This window comes from Aquarana catesbeiana, linkage group LG06 (genome assembly GCF_042186555.1).
Source record: "Aquarana catesbeiana isolate 2022-GZ linkage group LG06, ASM4218655v1, whole genome shotgun sequence".
NCBI lineage: Eukaryota > Metazoa > Chordata > Amphibia > Anura > Ranidae > Aquarana > Aquarana catesbeiana.
Window position 1 is genome coordinate 60,583,086 of NC_133329.1, and position 24,611 is coordinate 60,607,696.

Consider the following 24,611-nt stretch of genomic DNA (forward strand, 5'->3'; position numbering starts at 1 on the left):
TATAACAAAAAGTAGAAAATATCATTTTTTTTTCCGTTTATAGCGCAAAAAATAAAAACCGCAGAGGTGATCAAATACCATCAAAAGAAAGCTCTATTTGTGGGAAGAAAAGGACGCAAATTTCGTTTGGGTACAGCATTGCATGACCGCGCAATTAGCAGTTAAAGCGACACAGTGCCAAATTGGAAAAAGACCTCTGGTCCTTAGGCAGCATAATGGTCCGGGGCTCAAGTGGTTAAAAAAGATGTATTTATTTTATTACATTTGTTAAAATATTAATGAACACAGACCTGCATTTTTTGCACTTAAAAAAAAAAAAAAAGCACATACCTCAATTTTTCCAATGCACAGCAGGGTGCGATGAGAGTCCGGTGCATTTGTTTTGCCCATATTTGTGCATTGCGAGGCTCATGCAACACATAGCAAGTTAATGGCTAAAAACTTGCACGGCAATATGAATGCAGCTAAAATGTTTTCATTTTGTATTTTATGTTTGCATCTTGATCATCTTTAATAAACATAAACCCACTAAAACATATTCGGCAACCAGGAACAGTTTGGCTGCTATATTCCATGCACTTGACAGTGAGTTATTTTTAAAGTCAGTAAAAGGTCAGGAATGTAAGGCTCAGATCTTTACGGAAACAGCAGAAGAACCTGTCCACCTGGGGGAAATTCCTCGTATGAGAACCTGAGAAGGCGAAAACCAGGAAGACAAACCCACAGCCAGGACGGTTATATTATTTTGATTTAGGGATTGTATGTGGCATTGCTTTCTATGTAGAGACTCCTGAAGACTTCCTCTCAGACGCAATTTACAATGCTATAGACCTGGCCAGGGTTAGTAAGGTAAGCAAGACATTTTAACGCTTTGTATTTCTGAACGAACACCTTGAGAGTTACACATAGATCACAATTTGCAATCTTTAAATTGACTTGTGAAGCCATTTTCAACCAAGGTTCTGTGTATCTCTAGGGTTCCTCCAGAGGTTGGTAGGGGTTCATTGAGCTGTGATACAGTATTTTCCCACAGGTCTCTGTAAGGAGGCATTGTTCTTAGTGACATATGTAAGGGAAATTCTTTCCTATGACCTTTAGGATAAGGGGAGTCTTCTCCCACTGACCACCAATTTAAAGAGGAGCCTTTTCCCACTGATCCACCAATGGAAGAGGAGACCTTCTCCTACTGACCACAAATCTAATATTCTTCTTTCACTGACCATCAATGTAACGGGGACCCTTCTCTCACTGAAAACCAAAGTAAGGGGGAGCCTTCTCCCACTGACCATCAATGTAAGGAGATTCTTCTCCCACTGACCACTAATGAAAGGGGGGCCTTCTCCAACTGACCACTATTGAAAGAGCAGCCTTCTTCCACTGACCACTAAAGAAAGTGGGCCCTTCTCCCAATGACACAAATACAAGGGGTAGCCTTCTCCCAATGACCACCAACTTAAGGGGGAGCCTTCTCCCACTGACCACTAATAAAAGGGACCTTTTCTCTCACTGACCACCAATATAAGGGGGGCCTCTCACACTGACTACTAATTAAAGGGGGGTCTTCTACCAATGACACCAATACAAGGGGAGCCTTCTCCCACTGACCACCAAAATGTGGAGCCTTCTCCCACTGACCACTAATGAAAGGGGAGCCTTCTCCCAATGACCACTAATGAAAGGGGGGCCTTCTGTCAATGACCACCAATATAGGGGGAGAGCCTTCTCCCAATGACCACTAATGAAAGGGAGGTTTTCTCCTATTGACCACTTATGCTAGATGGGCCTTCTTGCACTGAGCACCAATATAAGAGGGATTCTTCTACCAATGATCACCAATAAAAGGGGGGGTTTTCTCGCACTCACCACTGATGTACGGGGGAGTCTTCTCCCACTGACCACTAATAAAAAGGGGCCTTCTCTCACCACCAATGTAACAGGTAACAGGTGTAACAGGTATTTTTCTCCCAATGATCTCCAATGTTAGGGGGAGTCTTCTCCCACTGACCAACAATGTGAGGGGGAGTCTTCTCCCACTGACCAACAATGTTAACGGGGAGTCTTCTCCCAATAACCACCAATGAAAGGGGGGCTTCTCCAACTGACCATCAGTGTAAGGGGACACTACATTTATTTCAAATGTAAGGGAGCACTACAATGACTCCCAGTGTAAATGGGCACTTAACTGACCACCAATGTGAGGAAGCACTGCATAATTCATAGTCTGTTTTTCTTTTCTGGCCATTATTATTAGAATTACTGATGAGCTGAACGGACCTGGGTTTGGTTCGGGGCGGGTTTGGCAAACATTTCTAAAGTTTGGGTTCAGAATTGGAGCCTTGTCAAAGTCGATTGGGATCAAAAGTTAACAGACAGGAATGTCAATTTTCCAAGCTAACAGGCAAGGGATTGTCAAACAGATGGCATGGGGGGTGGGCAGAGGCTTGGGCACTGATCTTGGGGAAATGCGCAGAAGCAAAAAAATTGTAAAAACTCAGTTTTGCCGGGAGCAGAAATTTTAGTAATGATTAAAGTGAAGCATTGGGGATTCCCTGACCCCCCCTGTGTATACAACCTACTATAGCAACATTGACATTTACAAAGGAAAAAAGTATTTACCCTGTTTCCCCGAAAATAAGCCCTACCCTGAAAATAAGACCTACAAGGACTTTAACTGGGGCTTATTTGGGGGGTAGGGCTTATATTGCAGCCATCACCGACAATCACGCTAGGTCTTATTTTCAGGGAAACAGGGTAAATTGTCAGCTAAATAACAGCGCCCAACCGCTTCCATGTCTTTGTAATCAAAGAGGCCGAGGGATTTCATTAATCTATAACACACCCTTATCCTAGATGAGGGTCTCATATACATTTTAATGTGGGATTCCCACAAAAAAATTCCTAATTCATACCAGGCCTTTCAGGTCCAGTGTAGACTTTAAGGGGGACCCCACAAAAAAAAAGCATGAGGTCCCCCAAGCAAGAGGGGAACCCCATGCAAAAATCAAAAACATGTAGGGCTACCCCCACAAGGGCCGCTGAAAGTTGCTTGTCCCCATTGGTTGACCGTGCAAGCTCCCCAACACCTCTGACACTCTGGGTTCTGACATATTTATAGCAGACATAAAATGCGAAGACACCAATAGTTAGTAATGTATGCAAGTTAACTACTGGGATATTAAGTCAAACAGACTATAACGGACACAGGTGTAAGTTGAGAGATAATGCAGTAAAATGAATTCACAGGAACACACAAAGAAATAACAATTATGCCCTGTACACACGATTGGACATTCCGACAACAAAATCCATCAGATTTTTTCCGACGGATGTTGGCTCAAACTTGTCTTGCATACACACGGTCACACAAAGTTGGTCGGAAATTCCGAACGTCAAGAACACGGTGACGTACAACACGTACGACAAGCTGAGAAAAATGAAGTTCAATAGCCAGTGCTGCTCTTCTGCTTGATTCCGAGCATGCGTGGCACTTTGTGTGTCGGAATTGTCTACACACGATCGGAATTTACGCGCACGGATTTTGTTGTCGGAAAATTTTAGAGCCAGCTCTCAAACTTTGTGTGTCAGAAATTCCGATTCCGACAACAAGCTCCGATCGCACATTTTCCGTCGGAAAGTCCGATCGTGTGTACAGGGCATAACAGTAAGTCAAATTGTTATAATGAATTGGTTGGAAAAAGACTTATGATCCCAAAACAAAAGGGGGAAGAGGAGACTTTTAGTCAGTCCACTCCCTCTAGGCCCTGACGCCACAAGAAATAGGAGGTAAACAGTATAAAAGGTCTGCGACCATCAACATAAGGGGAGCCTTCTCCCACTGACCACAAACATAAGGGAAGCCTTCTCCCACTGACACCAATACAAGGGGGAGCCTTCTCCCAGTAACCACTAATGAAAGGGGGGGGGGCTTCTCCCAATGACCACCAATATAAGTGACAGCCTTCTCCCACTGACCACTAATGAAAATAAAGTTTTCTCCCATTGACAACTTGATAGGGGGTCTTCTTGCACTAAGCACCAATATAAGAGGGAGGCTTCAACCACTGACCACTAATAAAAGGGGGATTTTCTGCCACTGACCACCAATGTAATGGAGATTCTTCTCCCACTAACCACTAATGAAAGAGGTTCTTCTCTCACTGGCCACCAATATAAGGGAGAGCCTCCTCTCACTGACCATTAATGAAAGGGGTTCTTCTCACACTGATAACCAATGTAAGGGGAGCCTTCTCCCACTGACCACCAATGTAAGGGGGAGCCTTCTCCTACTGACCACCAACGTAAGGGGGAGCCTTCTTCCACTGACCACTAATGAAAGGGGGGCCTTCTCCCAATGACACCAATACAAGTGGTAGCCTTCTCCCAATTACCACTAATGAAAGGAGGCCCTTCTCCCAATGACCACCAACGTAAGGGGGAGCCTTCTCCCACTGACCACTAATAAAAGGGGCTTTTTCTCTCACTGTCCACCAATATAAGGGGCCCCCCTCACACTGACTACTAATGAAAGGGGGGGTCTTCTTCCAATGACACCAATACAAGGGGGAGCCTTCTCCCACTGACCACTAATGAAAGGGGAGCCTTCTTCCACTGACCACTAATGAAAGGGGAGCCTTCTCCTAATGAGATAATTAGAAGGAGTTCCCATTTAATAAACAGTAATGTAATGGTTGGTGAGTTATATTCTGCCACAGGTTCTGTAAGCAGAGTCTCATTTGAAGCAAAGAAGGTCCTTGGAGTGTGGGTACCCACGATCTTCAGCTAGCTATGGTGGGCCCAGAGATGTTACAAGGGAATGAGGTTGAATGTAAAAGGTGTTATATTTTCCCAGCAGGTGTAATGGTGTCTGCTTGCAGTGTCCTTGAGAACAGTGTCAGAGATAAGATGGGCTTCTGCCCACTCACCAATCCAGTCTATGCAGGGGATCTGTGAAGCAAGAAGTCCCTGTGCAGGCTCTTGAATGTCCATAGTGAGGTGCTTGACTGGCCTCCTGTGGACTCCTGAACTCAGCGATGACCGCATGGTTGTGCATGAAATGTGGACCTGATCAGCAGTTCAGCAGATGTGGTGACAGTGACAGTCACCCTGCGCCCAGTAATGTAGTCCTCAGGGTGAGAGGTCCCAGCTCTGCTTAGGCCACGGTTACTGCCAACAGCATCCGGAGTGTCAGCCTCTGGCTCTTACAGTTTTGAAGCCTGTGTCCCAAGAGCCCAGAAAAGTCCAATTTATCTGGAAGAGATTATGGGTGATCCCACGCAGATGGCTGTAACTAAATATTTAGGAACTGCTGCCCCTACCAATTCAACCACCTAAGTGGAGTATAAAAATTGAAATTGAAATTGAAATTTAAGGGTACTGTAGGTATGGCACTGTTCAGGTGACACAACCCCTTAGGGTCTTAGATATGCCAATGCTGCACCTCCCTCGCAGATGCAAAGTCTAATAAAAAGCTAATAAAAACTTTTGTGTGATAAATATCTGGTGCTATATGTAAACATAAATCTGCTATACAGGTATAACGTACAATAATGCAAATATTAACATAAATCTGCTATACATATATGACATGCAATTGTGCAAATTATATACAAATTGCCAAGTGCTGAGTGATTCTGTATTATGAAAAACAGTGCTGATTGTTATGCAGTATTGCAAACTTGAAAATGATGCCGTGCAATTCAGTCCATATGCAAAAAATAAAAATAAATTGAAAATATATTAAATTATAAAAATTTAAATTTTCAAAAAGTGACAGGTGCTCTTCAGACATGTTCCTTTTTGCTTCTTACAGTGCCCCCTATAGGTAATGCACTCACCGGAATTACTCATCCCTCGCAGGAGTATCTCACTTTCACAGTATTTGGTAAGGCGCACTTTGTTGGGCACTGATAAGGCTGCATTTGATGGGGACTGGTGAGGCTACATTTGATGGGCACTGTAAGGCTGCATTTGATGGGCACTGATAAGGCTGCTTTTGATGGACACTGGTAAGCTGCATTTGATAGGCACTGGTGAGGCTGCATTTGATGGGCATAGCGAGGCTGCAGTGACTGATAACAAGCAGTAACTACCACTGTATATAAATTAATGTTGTTTTTGAAGTTTGAAAGTTTGCATGCGGCCCCCATGGGTTATGAAAACTTGTCCAATAGACCTCAGGTAATTTGAGTTTGAGACTCCTGGTATAAAGTCTATGGTAACTCCCGGTGACTGGATTATATGTCCCACAATCCTCTGCACTCAGGATGTGATTATCTCCTGGTTGAGCACTAGAGGGAATTTGCTCCATGTAAAGAATTAGAAGTGTCTATGAATGAAGATAGTAACACAGCCAGGGCCTGGCTACAACCAAAAAGTATGAGTTCCCCCCAAAAAGTGCACAACAGCCCTCTCTCTGAGCATGCAGCCTAGCAGGCCAGGAATGAGAGGGAACAAATGTGCACCCCCTCTCTCCTGAGCCATACCAGGCCACATGCCCTCAACATGGGGTGGTAACTTTCCAGGGGGAGAATCCTCTGACACAGCACCTTTTCACCATGTTGATAAGGACAAAGGACTCTGCCTCACAACTGGCCCAGTGATTGTGGGGGTCTGGGGGTATATCAGAATCTGGAAGCCCCCTTTAACATAGTATCCCAATGACATCACCCCTATAACAGCACTGAAAAATTACCTGGACAGGAAGGAGGCTTAACATGCCAACTTTCAAACAGTTACACCAGGAATTCTGTAATTTTTGATGCCTGTTTTTTCTGCATATAGGAAAGCATCTGATTCTCTTTGCTTCCTCCCATGGTGCAGCTCATGGTACCCGGGTAGCCAATCACCAGGTGCCAGCTCCGCCATACTTGTGTGAAGGGAGACCTTAGCCCTTTGTAAACTCAAATCAGAGCAACTTGGGGATTACATCAGCTTTTTACTTTTTCATTTTGTCTGAGGAATAGGGCTGCTGGGGCCTCATTGTATAGGTAACCATCTGTGAGGGCAAGGCAATTAGCCACTTCCCGACGACGCTATAGATGAAAGACGGCCAGTTCTAGGAGGGCGTCATATGACGTCCTCCCATGATCGCATCCGCTGCGGCGTGCTCTGAGTTTGCTGTGTCCTTTGGACACAGCTGATCACAGATCGGGGTAAAAGGCTCATCACAGCAAATCACAATGTAAACACAAGCCGATTTTTGGCATTCCTGTCCTCACGCTGACAGCGTGAGGAGAGGAGAGCTGGTAACGAGCTTGTGCAAAAGGGACACCTACTGTACACTGATAATCAGGGCACTGATTAGTGTCCTGATGATCAGTTAAGCCTCAACAGTGCCCATCAGTGCTGCCAATCAGTGCCCATCAGTGTCTCCTCATTAGTGGTACCTATCAGTGTCCATCAGTGTCGCCTATCAGTGCTGCCTACCAGTGCCCATCAGTGCTGCCTCTCAGTGCCACCTATCAATGCCCATCACTGCCACCTATCAGTGCCCACCAGTGCCTGCTCATCAGTGCCGATCAGAGCAGCCTGTCAGTGCTAATCAGTGCAGCCTGTCAGTGCCCACTAGTGCCGCCTGATCAGTGCCCATCAGTGCCGCCTCAACAGTGCCCATCAGTGCTCATCAGTGCAGCCTCTTCAGCGCACATCAGTGAAGGAGCAAAATTACATATTTGCAAAATTATTTTAAAACTGGATACAGATAACTTCTACACTACTATGTGCAATATAATACAAACGTGTAAAAAGTGTAATGAATTGTGAAAACTGTGAAAAAGAGAGGTGCTGCTCAACACTAAATGCTGACACTGACAAATACACCAAAACTTTTATGTAGGAGACCCTATTTTCTGCCCGGAAAACTATTGCTAAACTCTGGATGAGACAGGTTCCCCCTAGATTATCTGACTGGAAAACTGACGTTAATAGCACATTGCCCTATAAAAAATGTGTCTACATTAATAGAGTGTGCTCTGCAAAATATAACAAAGTCTGGGACCCGTTGGCTTAATACAACTGACACATGTGTGTAGCTCTGCAGAGCACATCTCCTTCTTTCACGTGCCACCCTACCGGACCTGTACCATACAGCTCGTTCTCTTCAAATCTGTATAATAGCAAATTATATATTGATACCCCAAAAGATCTACTGTATTGCTACATTGTACCAGTCTTTATAATCGACTAGAGACTTCTGACTATCACCTACGTGAGTAATATGTGTTATAATTGTGCTGAACAAAAGACGTAATGTTTGTGCATTGGAAAATTGTACAATTATTTTTTGGGGGGAAATAAAAACGTTTTCATCTAAAAAAAAAAAGGGTAATGAATTGTGAAAACTGTGAAAAAGGTGCTGCTCAACACTAAATGTGTTCCCACAGAGGTAAATCATAAAATGAAAAATATTGTGAAGCGCTACCTCACCCAGACCTGCCTTGCTGGGCACCTGCAGATACTCCAAATAATGACTAGTGTATAAATTACAATCTGTGAAAACCAATATAATCTCTTTTAATGCCCCTGCAAGGGTCTCAAAGATATCTCTGTGAACTTAAAAACAATCAAAGTAATCATAATGTCCATAAGTCAATTAATAGCAGTTGATTCAAGTAATAAGCTTAATATGATGATTCATCCAATCCATTCAATTAGTGCTCTCATCTATATGCAATGTGCAAGTGTCTAGATATCCAATATTGAAAGTCCAGTAATAATAATAATCAGGGCTTTTTTTTTCTCAGAAAATAGGTGCAGGAACTCCCTCCTCCTGAGTTACCCTTCGTCTCTGCCCCCTACCCACCTCTGAGCACTGTCTCTTGGCTCCAACCCCTACCCACTTCCCAAAATCGTCCCTTTTAGAGAATACAAAACCCAAGTATCATTTTGTACTACTAAGTAATTTCTATGGAATTTGATAGACCCCACCCCAGCAACAGTAGACCCTCCAGCAACAATAGACCCCCACACAACAGACCTTCCCCCCGCAACAAAATACCACCCCAACAACAATAGACCCCACCTGCAACAACAGATCCTCCAGCAACAGTAGACCTCTCCCTCAATAGTAGATCTTTCCCAGCAACAGTAGACCCTCATGCCAGCAACAATAGACCTGCCCAATAACAATAGACCCCCCCCACACAAAAATAGACTCCCAACAATGACAACAGATCCCCAGCAGCCAGCATCAATAGACCCTCCGGCACCCCCCAGCAATCCTTGCCAAAAAATACATTCAGTTGTGGAGGTGCCGGACCTGTGTTCCCCCGCGTTCCCGCTGAAAAAAAGCCCTGATAATAACTGCTGTGCGCAGCAATGTGTCCTCCACCGGTCACACTATGCGCTCACCTCCCAGGGAGACCCACAAGAGGGTCCAGTAACGCCTTCCCCTTAGGGGTATCAATCCAGCAATCTGCCATTCCACTGTCGGTACAAGGACTACTGATCCATTTTCAGATGCACTATTTCTGGTGCACACAGGTCGCTTGCGTGGTTGGGGTGAATTTTCCCTGGATCACTAAAACATCCACAGATCCTCGGCCCTGTGTCCCCAGTGGCTCACTCTCTGCTTCTCGATTGTATGCGATGATGTCACAGGCTCCGCCCGACGTGTTTCGTCACTGCACATGTGCCTTTATCAAGAGGTCTTGATAAAGTGTTGACAAAGACCGAGTTCAGCCCCCCGTATGGGGGCAAGGTCATTCACTGCCCAGGGTGAAGATGCCAAACCTTCTCCCCCTCACCTGACACCAACTGGGGGTTGGTTGGGTATGCAATGCAGCGGACTGCACTGAAACATGTAGCATTCTATCCTGCAGTAAAATATGGGGTAACAGTGATGTATAAAGTAAAGGCCTGTGTGTAGGATCATAAGTTGGCCCTCTTAACCACTTCACCCCCGGAAGGATTTACCCCCTTCCTGACCAGAGCACTTTTTGCGACTCGGCACTACGTCGCTTTAACTGACAATTGCGCGGTCATGCGACGTGGCTCCAAAACAAAATTGATGTCCTTTTTTTCCCACAAATAGAGCTTTCTTTTGTGGTATTTGATCATCTCTGCGATTTTTATTTTTTGTGCTATAAACAAAAAAATAGCGACAATTTAGAAAAAATCGCATTATTTTTTACATTTTACTATAATAAATATCCCAAAAAAATATATAAAAAAACATTTTTTTTCCTCAGTTTAGGCCGATATGTATTCTTCTACATATTTTTGGTAAAAAAAAATCGCAATAAGCGTTTATTGATTTGTTTGCGCAAAAGTTATAGCGTTTACAAAATAGGGGATAGTTTTATGGCATTTTTATTAATAATTTTTTTTTTTACTAGTAATGGCGATGATCAGTGATTTTTATTGTGACTGCGACGTTATAGCGGACACGTCGGACATTTATGACACATTTTTGGGACCATTGTCATTTATACAGCAATCAGTGCTATAAAAATGCATTGATTCCTCTATAAATTACACTGGCAGTGAAGGGGTTAACCACTAGGGGGCAGGGAGGGGTTAAATCAGTACTGGGAGTGATTACTAACTGTAGGGGGGATGGGCTGTGTATGTGACGTCACTGATCTCTGCTCCGATGACAGGGAGCAGAGATCCAGTGACACTGTCACTAGGCATCAGCATCTTCCCGTTCGTCCTCTCTGTGAGGCAATCGCGGGTATCCCCGCGGCGATCGAGTCCGCGGGACCCGCAACCCAACTCACGGAGCTCGCGGCAGGCGTGCGTGCCGCCGGCAGCGCGCGCGCGCACACGGCGGCAAATTCGAAGTAACATACGGGTACGTTACTTTGAGCAGCCGTGCCATTCTGCCGACGTAAATGTACAGGAGTCGGTCAGGAACCGGTTAAACAAGAAAGTGTGGTGCGTGCAGCGCGCCGCTGTAAATATTGGCCGTGGTTAAAATAGAAGGGGCATGGAGAAGGGCAGAGTTCAGAGGTCAGTAGTGAGTAATGCAGAGTTCATAGGTCAGTAGTAGGTGGGTCAAAGATCTGTAGTAAGTAAGGTAGGAGCTCCTGGTTAGGACAAATATGTAACCCAACTACAAAAAAGCCCCCCCCAAAAATGTTTTATTTATAATTCACAGAATCTAAAGAATGAGGCTGCTGTGACCATTGATATATAGCATATACAATATAAAGTAGGGTACACACTAGAAGAAAATTGGGAGAATGATCATCCGATTTTCCTCTTTATTTCACAGCAAATCAGAACCGATGAACGAAAATTCGTACGAAAATTCTTGTATGACAAAGTATATTTTTTTGTTCTTTATTGTTTCTGATCATGCGCACTCTTTCTTTTATGATTTTTCTTGTACGAAAATCATACAAAAACGGTACACATTAAACAAAAATATATTGTGAATGGTTTATAGTCTTTTTTTTCTCCATTAGGTTTTTTATGTACAGTACTTTAGATATGTAGCACCCTTTAGGTAGGTAGGTTCTAGAGTGAGGATTTTGTTTTGGTTACGTTTAGGTTCAGTCTGGGCTGGGAGTGGCTCAGGATAGCAGCTGGTGACTCACAGGAAGCATCACTGAGACCTCCCTCTTTATGTCTAGAGGATTCTAGAAAGAGACCAGGAGAGGTGGAGCTGCCTGGGGTATTCTGAGGAGCCCTGACCAATCCCAAACCTGGATTGGCAGAGGGCAGGCCTCCTTAAATAAATACCCAGGGTCAGCTCATCTGGGCAGGAGTTGCAGTTGTTCAGAGCTATGGAGTGGGAATGCTAGGCTGTCAGGGGCTTTGAGGGAGCCCCCCAGTCTGGGGGGGGTGACCTTGGGCCTGGGCTCGGGTGTGGATGGGGCCCTTCAAGAAATCGTGGAGGTGTCCTGGACAGGAGGCACAGGAGGAGCAAGAGAGGACAGCAGGAGAGAGCATCTCCAGAGAGAGGCACAACTGGTTGCAGTCAGGAGGGCTGGTGAGTGAAATGCACAGTCAGGAGGACTGGGGAGGCACGCCTGAGAGGACTGGGAGGATGCAGTCTGAGATGGGTGCAGAACCAGCGGTGTGGACTGTGGTGTCATGGGCAGTGGAGAAGGGCAGCTGCAGCCAGGAGGGCTGGAAGGGCCTGAAGATGGGTTACTGGGCTCAGTAGCTACATGTAGGACAGCTAGCACCAGGACATTTTTATTGCTACACTATAGGGGCCCGTGGTCCCTGCCTGCAAAAGGAAGTTGCTAAGGCCTGGCCGAGCCAGCATCAGGCCTAACCATGCTAGCTGTGCCTGGAAGCTCCAGCAAGTAGAGTGTTGGAGGAGCTGGAGAGTGATAGTCAGCAGCAAGAGTTGTGCTGGAGGAAGAGAGGTGTGTAAATACCAGAGTGTATAGGTTTCCCCAATCATATTGTTAAAATTCCACTGGGCATCCCATATTTCCCTTACCCCATATAAGTTCAATCCCCCCAATAAAAATACAAAACAAAGCATATGGACTGTTCATTGTCTTAAAGTGTCTGAGGATTGAATGCCGGGCTGGGCAGGGTGACAGGTGGGCCACATTATTTAGCAGATATATACATATGCAAATGCAGCCTACCGATCAGTTATGTGTGCAGTGCGTTTTTTTATACTTGTGCTAATGATTCATTATCATTACGAGACTTTTAGTTGGCCGACCATCTCATTTTTTAACTAACGAGTTTTGTTGTCCCTAGTGTGTGCGGCTCCAACCTGAGGCTTGGACTCCTCTTACGTCCGTGTCTCATTCTGTAATGTATTTACTTTTCAAAACGATGTTTGGAGCGCAGCGGTGGCCATTTTTCACAAAATTGGGGCTTGATTACGAACCAGCCGTGTGACGGAGAATAGGAGGATCACTACCTGGCTTTTATCGGTTGATACATCACCATATCAAGGCTTGGCTCCCTGAGCAGCCTTTTTTTTAATCACTGATTGGACAATTGTTAATGTGATTTAAGTCCGCCCCTGCTGGATACATATAAATACAGCATGGTTACTAACAGCATGTACATGCCCCCGATGACATCAGTTGTGACGAAACATGTAGGGCAGAGCCTACATACGTGCCGTTGCCATCCTTGTCCTGCTGTGTACACAAATTGATATATCTCCATGCATGGTTTGTTTGCCCTGTATCGATTTTATGCTTATTGTCTCAAATATGATGTGAGCATTTTTAATCCCTTTACATCATTAATATCTGTTTACGGTTTTACACTATGTGGATGTTTCCTTTATTTTATATCCACAATGAAAATCCATCTCTCTAGATCCACTGTGATACATCTGGATTATTTGAAACTCGATCAAATGTTTCTGGATGACATGTGATGCTTGATTTATGTGGATATATTATACTAGGCGCATTTGACTCCATAATAGAGTTCTGCAACTCTTGTAAGAGTCCATCCTACATTGATGGTGGATCACGTGGTAGAATTGGATCACATATATTTTTATGATTTGAACTATCAACTCAATATTGAACCCTACAGAGTAAGACTGCGATGCCATTAAAGTTCATGTGCGTGTAAAGGCAGGCGTCCCAATACTTTTGACAATATAGTATATCTCACAATGATTTTACAACATAGTTTTTTAGATATATAAATTATACATATATATGTGCAATTTTATCATTTTCAGAAAATATTTTAAAATTGTTTTGTTTCACTCTGTTGATTAGAAAAATAAGTTCCATAATAAATGGACTGTCTATGAAGAATCAAATCTAATTAATTTTTTGTTTTTTTGTACTTAGTGTCGGCCCTTTGTGTGAATATTCATCCTTGTGTCCCATCAAAAACAGAAAAAAATCCGACCCCAGCCTAGGGTACCAGGGCTCAGAAAGCTGGCAACCTCGAGGGTCATCTCCTGTCCTGATGTGATCACAGTGTGGAATACACCCATAGAGTCAGCAAAGATGGCAGATCCTCATGAGATGGGTAAGAAACCTGAGCCCCTGGCTTTTTTATGACTATGCATATCTATCATATAAACATTGCATCCATTTTTTTTTTAAATGAAAGAATACATACCTTAAATCTAGCAGTCTTCTGGCTAGTCATGTTATGGGTTCTTTACTTTCCTTTGCTGGTCCACCATCCGCACTGTATAGTTGTTGCTCCTGCACTAAGTGGTGCTCATATAATAACTTGGAAATATGGTGAATGCAGCAGTATCGTGAGCTCTGGTTGGCATGATGACGAAACCTCCAGGGATCAATATCATTGACCATGTATGGCTATGTGGCCATTATAGGGTCAATGGTGCCACTAGCATCCCCTTCCCTCTGGGAATTCAGCAGAATTCAACAGCTGCAGCTGATTGTAGACATGTGCAATTAGTTTAGTTCCGAATTCGTTTTGTAATAAATGTTGACAAATTTGTTAATTTCCGAAATTCCGATATTTCAAATTTCCGAATATTCAAAATTTCAAATTTCCGAATTTTCGGAAATTCGGAAATTCGGAAAAATTCGAAATTCGGCATTTTGGAAAGCAGAAAATTCAAAATTTTGGAAATTGGAATTTCGGTAATTTGAAATTCAGAAATTCGGAAGTTTGGAAATTCGGAAGTTCGGAAATTCGGAAGTTCGGAAATTTGAAATTTCGGAAATTCAGAATTAGGAAATTCGAAAATTCAAAAATTTGGAAATTTGAAAATCCAAAAATAAGAATGAAAATCTGAACATTCAAAAAAATGAAAATCTGAAAATTCGAAAACCCGAAAATCTGAAATGATAACTAACTAATAATATATAATTATAGGTATTGTAATTTACTTTCAAATTTGGCTGTTAGTGAACGTAACGAACGTAACGAGTACAAATTTATCCAAAGCTACAAATTATCTGAAATATCGAATGCCGCATCTAAACGAATGGAATGCAACGATCTAATAATAATAAATAACAATAATAATAATAAAAACATTTTTATAATTATTATTTATTATTAATTTGTTCCATTCCATTTGCTTAGATGTAGCATTCGTTATTTTGGATAATTCGTAACTTCGGATAAATTCGTATTCGTTACGTTCACAAACAGACAAATTTGAAAGGAAATCCCAATACCTATAATTTAATAGTTAGTTATTATTAGTTAGTTATTATTTAGAATTTCACAGATTTTCTTTCTTTTTTTCAGATTTTCAAATTTTCAGATTTTCGAATTTCTAAATTTCCTAATTTTCAAATTAAGTAAACCAGAAAATTCGGAAATTCGGAATTCAAAAATTCGAAATTCGGAAATTTGAAAATAAGAATTTTCGAATTTCCGAAAGAAGCAAAAAAACGAATGAAACGAAAATGAACACATTTTTTGTCCGTGCACATGTCTAGCTGATTGCACCGGTGGCCTGATATTTTGTGACAGTTTCAACGGATTCAAACCTTAGCTTATCCTTACCTTTTATGTCAGTACCAGTTTAAAGATGAGTATTGCAGAAAAACATGAGCAAAACAACTGTACCTGCCTCTTGCTCTTAGCTGTGGATTGGAACAAATGAGACATGTAGGGTTTTTTTAAGCAAAATATGCGCTAAAAGCATGCCCACAAGTTTGCATTAGACAACCTGAACTCTAGCAAGATATAAAGACAAAGGTTAATGCAGTTCCGTATTCTTTAATATACAATTTAAATACAAATTTATTAAAAACTTGCTCTGTCACTGACCAGAAAAGTTGCTATATATTTACTTATACCAGTTGCTCCATAGAGCAACACTCAGAATTTGTTAAGCCTATATTAATAATCATTTCCTCTTTTTTCCAGATCCTCCAGGCATTAGTGACATTTTTGATGATATACTCTGCCGGTTAAGAATGGAAAAGTACAAGAAGTCAAAGATGAATGTCCATAAAATTTTAACAATTGGACGCGATAGTCTAAAGGACATTGACCTTCATACTATAGAAGACGCTCCATGGTATTTCCTAAAAAAGCTTATGTCGCTAAATGTGAATGCGCGGAGAACACATATAGAGAAATCAGAATCGGATCTGAGCGTAGACTTTACATGTCCATCATCTGAAAGTATGGACTTCAACAATTCGGGAGATCTCCATCCCCTAGATGTCCTGTGCATTCTTCTGCAATGTTCTGACAGCATTTTACAACAGGAGATTGTGACAAAACTGTCTATGTGTCAGTTTGCAGTACCCCTGCTACTCCCAGCTTGCAATGGTTCGGAATGCACCTACATGTTGTGGGCATTGAGGGACATTGTTAAAAAATGGAGACCCCATTCACTAGAAGATAAGAATGGATTTAGGGAGGACAATGTGGTGAATATCCAGATGCCAGTTTTTACTTTTGCAAGGCTAGAAGATTGCAGCATATCCAAATCTGCCATCCTGAACCAAATTCTAACACCATCTCAGCAGTATCATAATTTCTTCATACACCGAGACATGGAAGGTGGACACATTAAAAAAAAATTCTCCAACGGTTTGGTAGAAATGTTTTGGTATTTGCCCGTTGGTCACGGAAACTCAGACATTTTTCCAGAGCCCATTGCAGTTACAAATCTACGTGGCCATATCTCTTCTTATTGGACACAGTTCAGCTTCTTAACCCAGATATCGTCTGCAGTTTTCATATTTGCAGACAGTGTTAGTGAGATAGAGTGCATGCAGTTGTCCAAGCTTGGAGATGCCAACACCAAATATTTTTTTGTTTCCCAAAACCTGGAAATAAACGACTGTATGTTACAGTCATTGAACTCGGTATTAAAAATGGATGGCAGGCATTTAATAGAAAAGAATAAGAATGATGCAGATTTGGTTCGACGCCTACAGAACATAATGAAAGAGTTCATAAAAAAACCCACCAAGCAGGTCACCTTGGAGAATATGGCAGAGACCACTTGTGAACTTGGAATTCATGTAGACGAACTCTCCAAAGAATGTCAGTCAGCCAAACGGAGAGCATTACAAATAACTAAAAGAATCTATGACATAGCAGAGTATAAAGAAGAAACAATTAAGCTACAGGGAGATCTAGGTAAAGCACTGGCCAGAACGAGAACAGAAATATATAGAATGAGAAGGCAAGGGGAGGAAAATTCCCAACTCTACAGGGAAAAACTTGAAAATAGAAGGATAGAATTAATCAGACAGCAGTATTCGCATACTCCATCTGCAGGCATTGTTGCCTTCACAGAGGCAATATCACAGAAGAATTGCTCAGAGAGGCACTATTTTCTAAAATGGATGAAGATTTTCCTTGATTCAATTGCTAGAAGCAACCTAATAAAATTACAGAACGAGTACAAAGATAGCGAAGATATCAAAAAGCTAGACTTAATCATGTCCAAGAGCTCTCTGGGTGTTGAGCACTTCATACGAGAGTTGGGTCAGTTTTATGATGCTGAATGCAATCTTTTAAAAAATAATGAGATTCAGAATGAGGAACGAAAATTTAACAAGCTGCCGGAAATTGCAGCAGAACTTTTACTGGATGGCTTGCCACTGGAACTGATTGATGGAGATTCCTCCAGTATACCACTGGAATGGATAACTAATGTTTTGAGTGAGCTAGATAAGAAGACAGGAGGCCAGTGCCGAATTAGAGTTATAACTGTCCTAGGGGTACAGGGCACAGGGAAATCCACTCTTCTGAATACCATGTTTGGTTTGCAGTTCCCAGTGGCCAGTGGACGATGTACAAGAGGAGCCTTCATGACTCTTATTAAAGTTGAAGAGAACTTTCAGCAGGAGCTAGGCTGTTCTTTCATTTTGGTACTTGACACAGAAGGTTTAAAAGCTCCAGAGATGTCCTCCCTGGATGGATCTAACCAACGTGACAATGAATTAGCAACCCTAGTTGTTGGCTTGAGTGACATTACAATCATAAACTTTTCCATGGAAAATGCAGCAGAAATGAACGATATTTTACAGATTGTAGTCCATGCATTTCTAAGGATGGAAACCATTGGCAAAAAACCCAAATACTACTTCCTACATCAGAATGTCTCTGATGTTGCTGCTAGTGCGCAATGCTTAAGAGATAGAAGGAAGATTATGGACAATCTTGATGAAATGACAAGGACTGCCGCAAAGATGGAAAAACAGAAAGCAATCAAGTCTTTTTCTGATGTTCTGAATGCTGACTATGAGAACAATAGCTGGTACATTCCTGGTCTCTGGCATGGTGTCCCACCAATGTCTTCAGTAAGTACAGGTTACAGTAACAAGATTTATGAATTTAAAAAAAACCTACTACATGTCATGAAAACATCTGAAAGACAGGCCCAAAGCTGGAGCAAATTTTCGAAATGGATAAGAAGCTTGTGGGAGGACGTGCAATATGAAAACTTTATTTTCAATTTCAGAAACAGCCTGGTGGCAGATGCCTATGATCAACTACATGTTAAGTATAATGAGCTGAAATGGAACTTCAGCAAAGTCATGTTTAAATGGATACAGGAGACAGAAAATATAATCCGGAATCAGCCAAATTCACAGAAAGAGCCGAGCGCAGATCCAACTAATAATATGTACGAGATACTTCAGAGAGAAGAGAACTTCATGCGAGAAACTTTAGAAAGGTATTTTGACAGTGGAGCTGAAAACGTCCATCTGATAGAAAGATACAGAGAAGAATTTCTCAGGAGTGTAAGCTCCCTAAGGAAACAACTTGAAGACGATGTAAAGCAGAGATTAAATGAATATTGGCAAATTCAGAGAGGGAAGGCTGTGATTCAAACAAATCAGAATACATTTATGGAGGTTTTTGAAAAGAAAGCCGCAAGCAAATACCAAAGCCTCAAAAACTGCGAAGTCTTGCTTAATCATGATGAAGAGTTTGAGAAAATATGGAACGAAACATTTATGGAAACAAAACTTATTAGCCTGCATATACGCGACATTGGTCAAGAAATCCTACACCAACTTAGAATGGACATGGGGCACAGCATAGGAGCCGTAACTATGAAGTTGCACAATATACACAACTTGAAAGAATATGAAAAGAATGACTTTTCAGCCCAGCCACATCACTTTGACACAAGTTGGTACAACACAGCCTCTAAGACAATCTTAAGCAAATATCCTGATAAGCCATTGGTTCAAATGGATAAGTATGTGAATAAACTGCTGCTCAAGTACAAATTGCACGTCATTGCTAAAATGAACACAAAAGAGGATTACCATGACACCTATTGCCAAGAGCTTTTAAATATGGTAGACAAAGAACTCCAAGAGAGTGCTGCTCAGAAACTCCATATATCACCTCAGTTTGAGTTAGACTTAAAACTTCATGTCTTGGGGAGAGCAGCTCCCATGTTCCAGAAGATGCACGAGAACTTCATCCAAGAAAATGATCCAAGGATCAGCTTGGAGAAGTTAAAACCTCAGTATCTCACCACCTTTAGGAATATATTCCTTGAAAAAGATCAATGTAAAAAGAGGGCAGAGGACTTTTGTCGTTCTTGCCTGAAACCCTCAATAGTAGAATTTATCTATAAAAACCTTGGGAGAGAAATTGTGGATGATATTTTGCTCAGTGAACACTCCAAAGAATACAGTAGTCGAATGTTTTTCCACTTCAACCTGCTTAAAAATTTGCTGGAAGAAAAGGACTTTGACCAATATATGATATATATTAATAATTATGATGTGTTTGTGAAGAGAAAAATTCAAGCACATATAGTAGACAATTATGGGAAACGTGGTGGTCTTAACAATTTGCATGAGAAAATTATTCATAAAATCACACATGTGGTCAACAATGCGTTGAAAGATCCAACTGTACAAGAAAGTACAAATGTCTCTTCCTTTTTGAAAACGTTCTGTAAGCTTTTGCAAAAAGAATTAGTCATTCCGAGGAACGCTATGAATGTGATTTTATTCCAGAACAATGACAAGGCCCAGCAATTTTCTGAAAACATTCAATCTTCCTTCTCTAAACAGGTGGATGAGATTTTATTACAAATGAATTCTCTAGACATTGACTATGTGCTTTCCATGGTTACTCTGAATCCGCAGGATCAGCTGTTTAAGAGAATTTTTGGATGTGGCAAGCTATGTCCATTCTGTAAAGTTCCTTGTGAAGCTGGAGGACATGACCACACCGAGCATTTTGCATCAGTGCACCGACCTCAGGGGCTTGCAGGATACAAAGACCTTGAAACTAATGTCCTATGTAACTCCATATGCTCCACTGATGTGGTAGGAAATGGATGCTTCAGAAATTCATACACACAATTGGTCCCTGAGCCTTACAAAGAATACCGTAAATTCTATCCAGACTGGGCCATTCAATCTGACCCAAGCATCAATGCCTCAGATTACTGGAGGTTTATCTTAAAAGAATTTAATGACCAGATTGCAGAAGAATTTGATGCAATACCAGCTGAAATCCCAATAAACTGGAGAAAAATAACAAAAGAGCAAGCCATGAAAAGTCTAAGGGATTCATTTAATCTTTAACCCATTTATGCTGCCTACCATCCACCCATTAAGTGGACTTTAATGCTTGGGAAGCAGCATGGCTTCTGTATCATGTGACTACCCCTGTCCAGTCTGACACACTGCAACTCTGATCTAGGTAAAGAGTCTCTGACGGAGACTCTTTACCACGTGATCAGCCTTGTCCAATCACGGCTGATCACGATGTAAATAGGAAGAGCCGGTGATCGGCTTTTCCTCACTCGTGTCTGACAGACGCGAGTAGAGGAGAGCCGATCGGCTGCTCTCCTGACAGGGGGGTCTGTGCTGATTGTTTATCAGCACAGCCCCCCCTCAGATCCCACCCAGGACCACAATCATGCTGCCCAGGACCATCAGGATGGCCATCCACACTGGACCACCAGGTATGCCCTCCCTAGACCCCCAGGGAAATACTAATTTGTGCCCAGGCAGCTGCCAATCAATGCCTAGGCAGCTGCCAATCAGTGCCCACTCACAATGCCTACCACTGCAAGTGCCATCAGGGATGCCTATCAGTACCTCATATCAGTGCCGCGTATCAGTGCCCATCAGTGCCACTTATCAGTGCCCAGCAGTGCCGCCTATAAGTGCCCATCAGTGCCGCCTATCAGTGCCACCCATAAGAACCCATCTTTGCAGCCTTTCAGTGCCCATCAGTGTTGCCCTTCAGTGCCCACCAGTGCCACCCATGAGTTCCCATCAGTGCTGCCTATCAATGCCCATCAATGCTGCATATCAGTGCCACCCATCAGTGCCGCCTGCTTGTGCCATCAGTGCCGCATATCAGTGCCCATCGTCAGTGCCCGTCAGTGGCCGCTCATTGGTGCCACCTCATCGGTGCTGCATTATCAGTGCCTGTCAGTGCTGCCTTATCAGTGCCCATCAGTGAAAGAGAAAACTTACTTATTTACAAAATTTTATAACAGAAACAAAAGCAAAACTTTTATTTTTTTCAAAATTTTCGGTCTTTTTTTTATTTGTTTAGCAAAAAATAAAAACCGCAGAGGTGATCGAATACCACCAAAAGAAAGCTCTATTTGTGGGAACAAAATTATAAAAATTTAGTTTGGGTACAGTGATGGATGACCGAGCAATTGTCATTCAAAGTGTGACAGCGGTGAAAGCTGAAAAATGGTCTGGGCAGGAAGGTGTATAAGTGCCCTGTATTGAAGTGGTTAATCATTAACCCATTAATGCTGCCTACCGACCACCTGTTGAGTAGGCTTTAATTCTCGGGAAGCAGCATGGCTTCTGTATCATGTGGAGATCCCTAGTTAAAGCGTGTGATCTGAAACCAGCAGAATGCTCCCCTGATCATTAAAGCCCACTTAAAGGGCCTATCAGGTATTTATGGCCAATTAAAGGACTGCTACTGGTGAAAGCTTTTGTAATGTTACCTTTGTGAGAAATCTGATACTGTAAACCAGGACCAGAGGACTGATATACAATATTCTGTAAAAAAAAAAAGTTCAAAGAGTGTGTAAAGTAGAAACAAACGGTAAAACATTTAAACATTTTTTTTCCATTTGGGGGGCTTTATATAACCCCTGTCATTTTTTTGCTATCTGTTTCCCATTAATGGGGACATTTTCCTTAACTTCCTGTCTCAAAGCCCCAACAGGAAGTGTGAAAAAATCCCTCCATAGTGAAGATATCCCTGGTTATCACTAGAACTAGTGTCCACATTGAAAGATTTCCCCTCTATTCCAGTTCTGGTGACAAACCCAAATTAGGCCCGATTCACACTGATGCGAGTTCATAACGAATGCGATGCGTCATAAACAGTTTAAATTCGCATGTCATCCCTAAAGTCATTGTTTTCAATGACGGTCGTTCACATACATGCGTTGCGATTCCTCTACGAATGCGATGCGATAAAAAAAAGGGTCTTGTGCGAGTTTACTGCGCTGCGTTGCAAATTTAGTCTCCATAGACATCAATGTAAATCATTCTTGAATCGCATTGATGGTTCACATATGTGCGAATTCCACCACACTACTCTCCACAAAAACCAGGAAGTACACAGGAAGTTAACACTTTTTTTTTTTACATTATGATTCCATTGGCTAGAATATCAATCGCAGCTATGTCCAACTTCTGAAATTTGTGGTAAAATCGTGGTAAATTCGCGGTAAATTCGCACCTCACACAGGACAAAAAACTGAACAATTTCACAGCGCAGCACTGTGAACCAAGCCTTATGCCGCAAACACACGGTCGGACTTTTCGACCTGACTGGTCTGTTTAATGTGCTGCCTCTTGTGCCTATTTAATACTTCGCCGGCGTGGGGAGAATTAGCCTGTGACGCTCTGTTTGGAGTGCGATCTGCCTGTGAGTGTGTGAGCAGCAGCACTGAGCAGCACGGAGCTGGATGTGACTGACCATTATCCTGTAGAAATGCGATCTATATCCTAGGGAGCATGTGAGTGGAATCAAGTTGCTCTTTATGGTATCTAATATTTTGCTGATATCTGCGCAATGGTGTTTTCTTCTTAATTTTATCCTGTATATGGGGGAAGACCAGTAGAAGGAGGAGAAGGAGCTGAGCAAACTATTCTTCTATGCCGGAGGCTGACTATATACAAGCCGCTCCACCGCTGACAGTCTCACTGAACCTGGGCTTATCAGAGGAGGAGGTATCGTTCTAATTGAATCTGGTGGATTAATAATTATGTTTTGACTTTTGATCTTAACATTATAAGCCTTATATATTGGAAATTTTCATTTCACTGGCTGAAAGTTTCTGGGAGTGGTAATAGTAGGAGAAGGAGCTGAGCAAACTACTTGTCTATGCTGACGGCTGACTATATACAAGCCGCTCCACCGCTGACAGTCTCACTGAACCAGGGCTTAATAGAGGAGGAGGTATCGTTCTAATACAATTTGGTGGATTAATAATTATGTTTTGACTTTGATCTTGAAATTACAAGCTTTATATATTGGAAAGTCTTATTATTATTATTCACTGGCTGAAAGTTTCTGGGAGTGTTAAATAAGAAAAGGCTCGGAACACATTTTCTCCTGAATATATCTTTATATGTGTCTATGTAATGGAGTTGTTATGATTTAAACACAAGGTACTATTTAACAAAAGTTTGACACAATGTTTCACTTTTTTAGAAGTATTAAATAGGCACAAGAGGCAGCACCTTAACCAATAGATAATATAAGCGCATCACTTTATTTATTTAGATTTGGAACATGCTTCAAATCTTTATGTCGTAACTCCGCCGGACACAGAAATCCGCTCGTCTGTGTGCTAGTCCGACGGACAAAAAACGACACTAGGGCCGCTATTGGCTACTGGCTATCAACTTCCTTTATTTAGTCCAGTGTACGTCATCACGTACGAATCCGTCGGACTTTGGTGTGATTGCGTAGGCAAGTCTGTTCGTTAGAAAGTCCGTCGGAAGTCCGTCAAAAGTCCATCGAAAGTCCGCTGGAAAGTCTGTCGGACCCGTCCAGTCGAAAAGTCTGCCCGTGTGTACGCGGCATTAGTGATTTTCTTTCACTTTCACTCTCATTGAAAATGGTCATCAGGAGCAATAGAGAGGATGAATCTTCCTTATGGGGGCACAGACAGCAATAAAAACCCGACAGGGGTCCCAATTCCTCTCCATGCTATCCAAAACTTTAAAAAAAATTGCCTTTAGTTATATTTTAGAGGGAATGTATAATGTTAAAAAACATTTGATGCAAATAAATGAAAAGTTTGATGTAAATAAATTATAAATGTAATGTTTAAAAAATAAATCTATCTAACTATTCAATGTATAGTTTGTAAGTTATACAAATGTGGACCCCTGACCATCACACCTACAGCATATTAGAATGCTAGACCTCTCATTTATTAATCATGGCTATTAATATGGAGTTGGCCTCCTTTTTGTGACTTCCACATCCTCCACTCTTTTGGGAGGGCTTTCCACAAGATTTTGGAGGGTGTCTGTGAGCATTTGTGTCCATTCAGACAAAAGAACATTTGTGAGGCCAGGTACTGATGTTGGATGAGAAGACCTGGCTCGGGGAGCGCATGCGCGGAGCCAGCTGAGGTAGACATGTCCCGCTGAAGCTCTGTATCTCCCGGGATTTCGCGGCCAGATTAAACACCCGCACGGCTTCGGGTGAAGTATACAAAGAGCTACATATCTTTACTGAGGTAAAGGGGACACATTATGGTGTTTGGCGGGGCCCGTCCC

The 24,611-nt window shown here is 42.2% G+C and overlaps 1 protein-coding gene across 1 annotated transcript; it reads left to right on the forward strand.

Moving 5' to 3' along the window:
• The first annotated feature begins 517 nt into the window (after positions 1-517).
• LOC141148517 (up-regulator of cell proliferation-like) lies at positions 518-24,182 on the forward strand. The gene is made up of 3 exons (XM_073636050.1): positions 518-849; positions 13,737-13,920; positions 15,754-24,182. The coding sequence occupies exons 2-3, from the start codon at positions 13,899-13,901 to the stop codon at positions 20,409-20,411; spliced, it is 4,680 nt and encodes a 1,559-aa protein (XP_073492151.1). The 5' UTR covers positions 518-849; positions 13,737-13,898; the 3' UTR covers positions 20,412-24,182.
• The last annotated feature ends 429 nt before the right edge of the window (positions 24,183-24,611 follow it).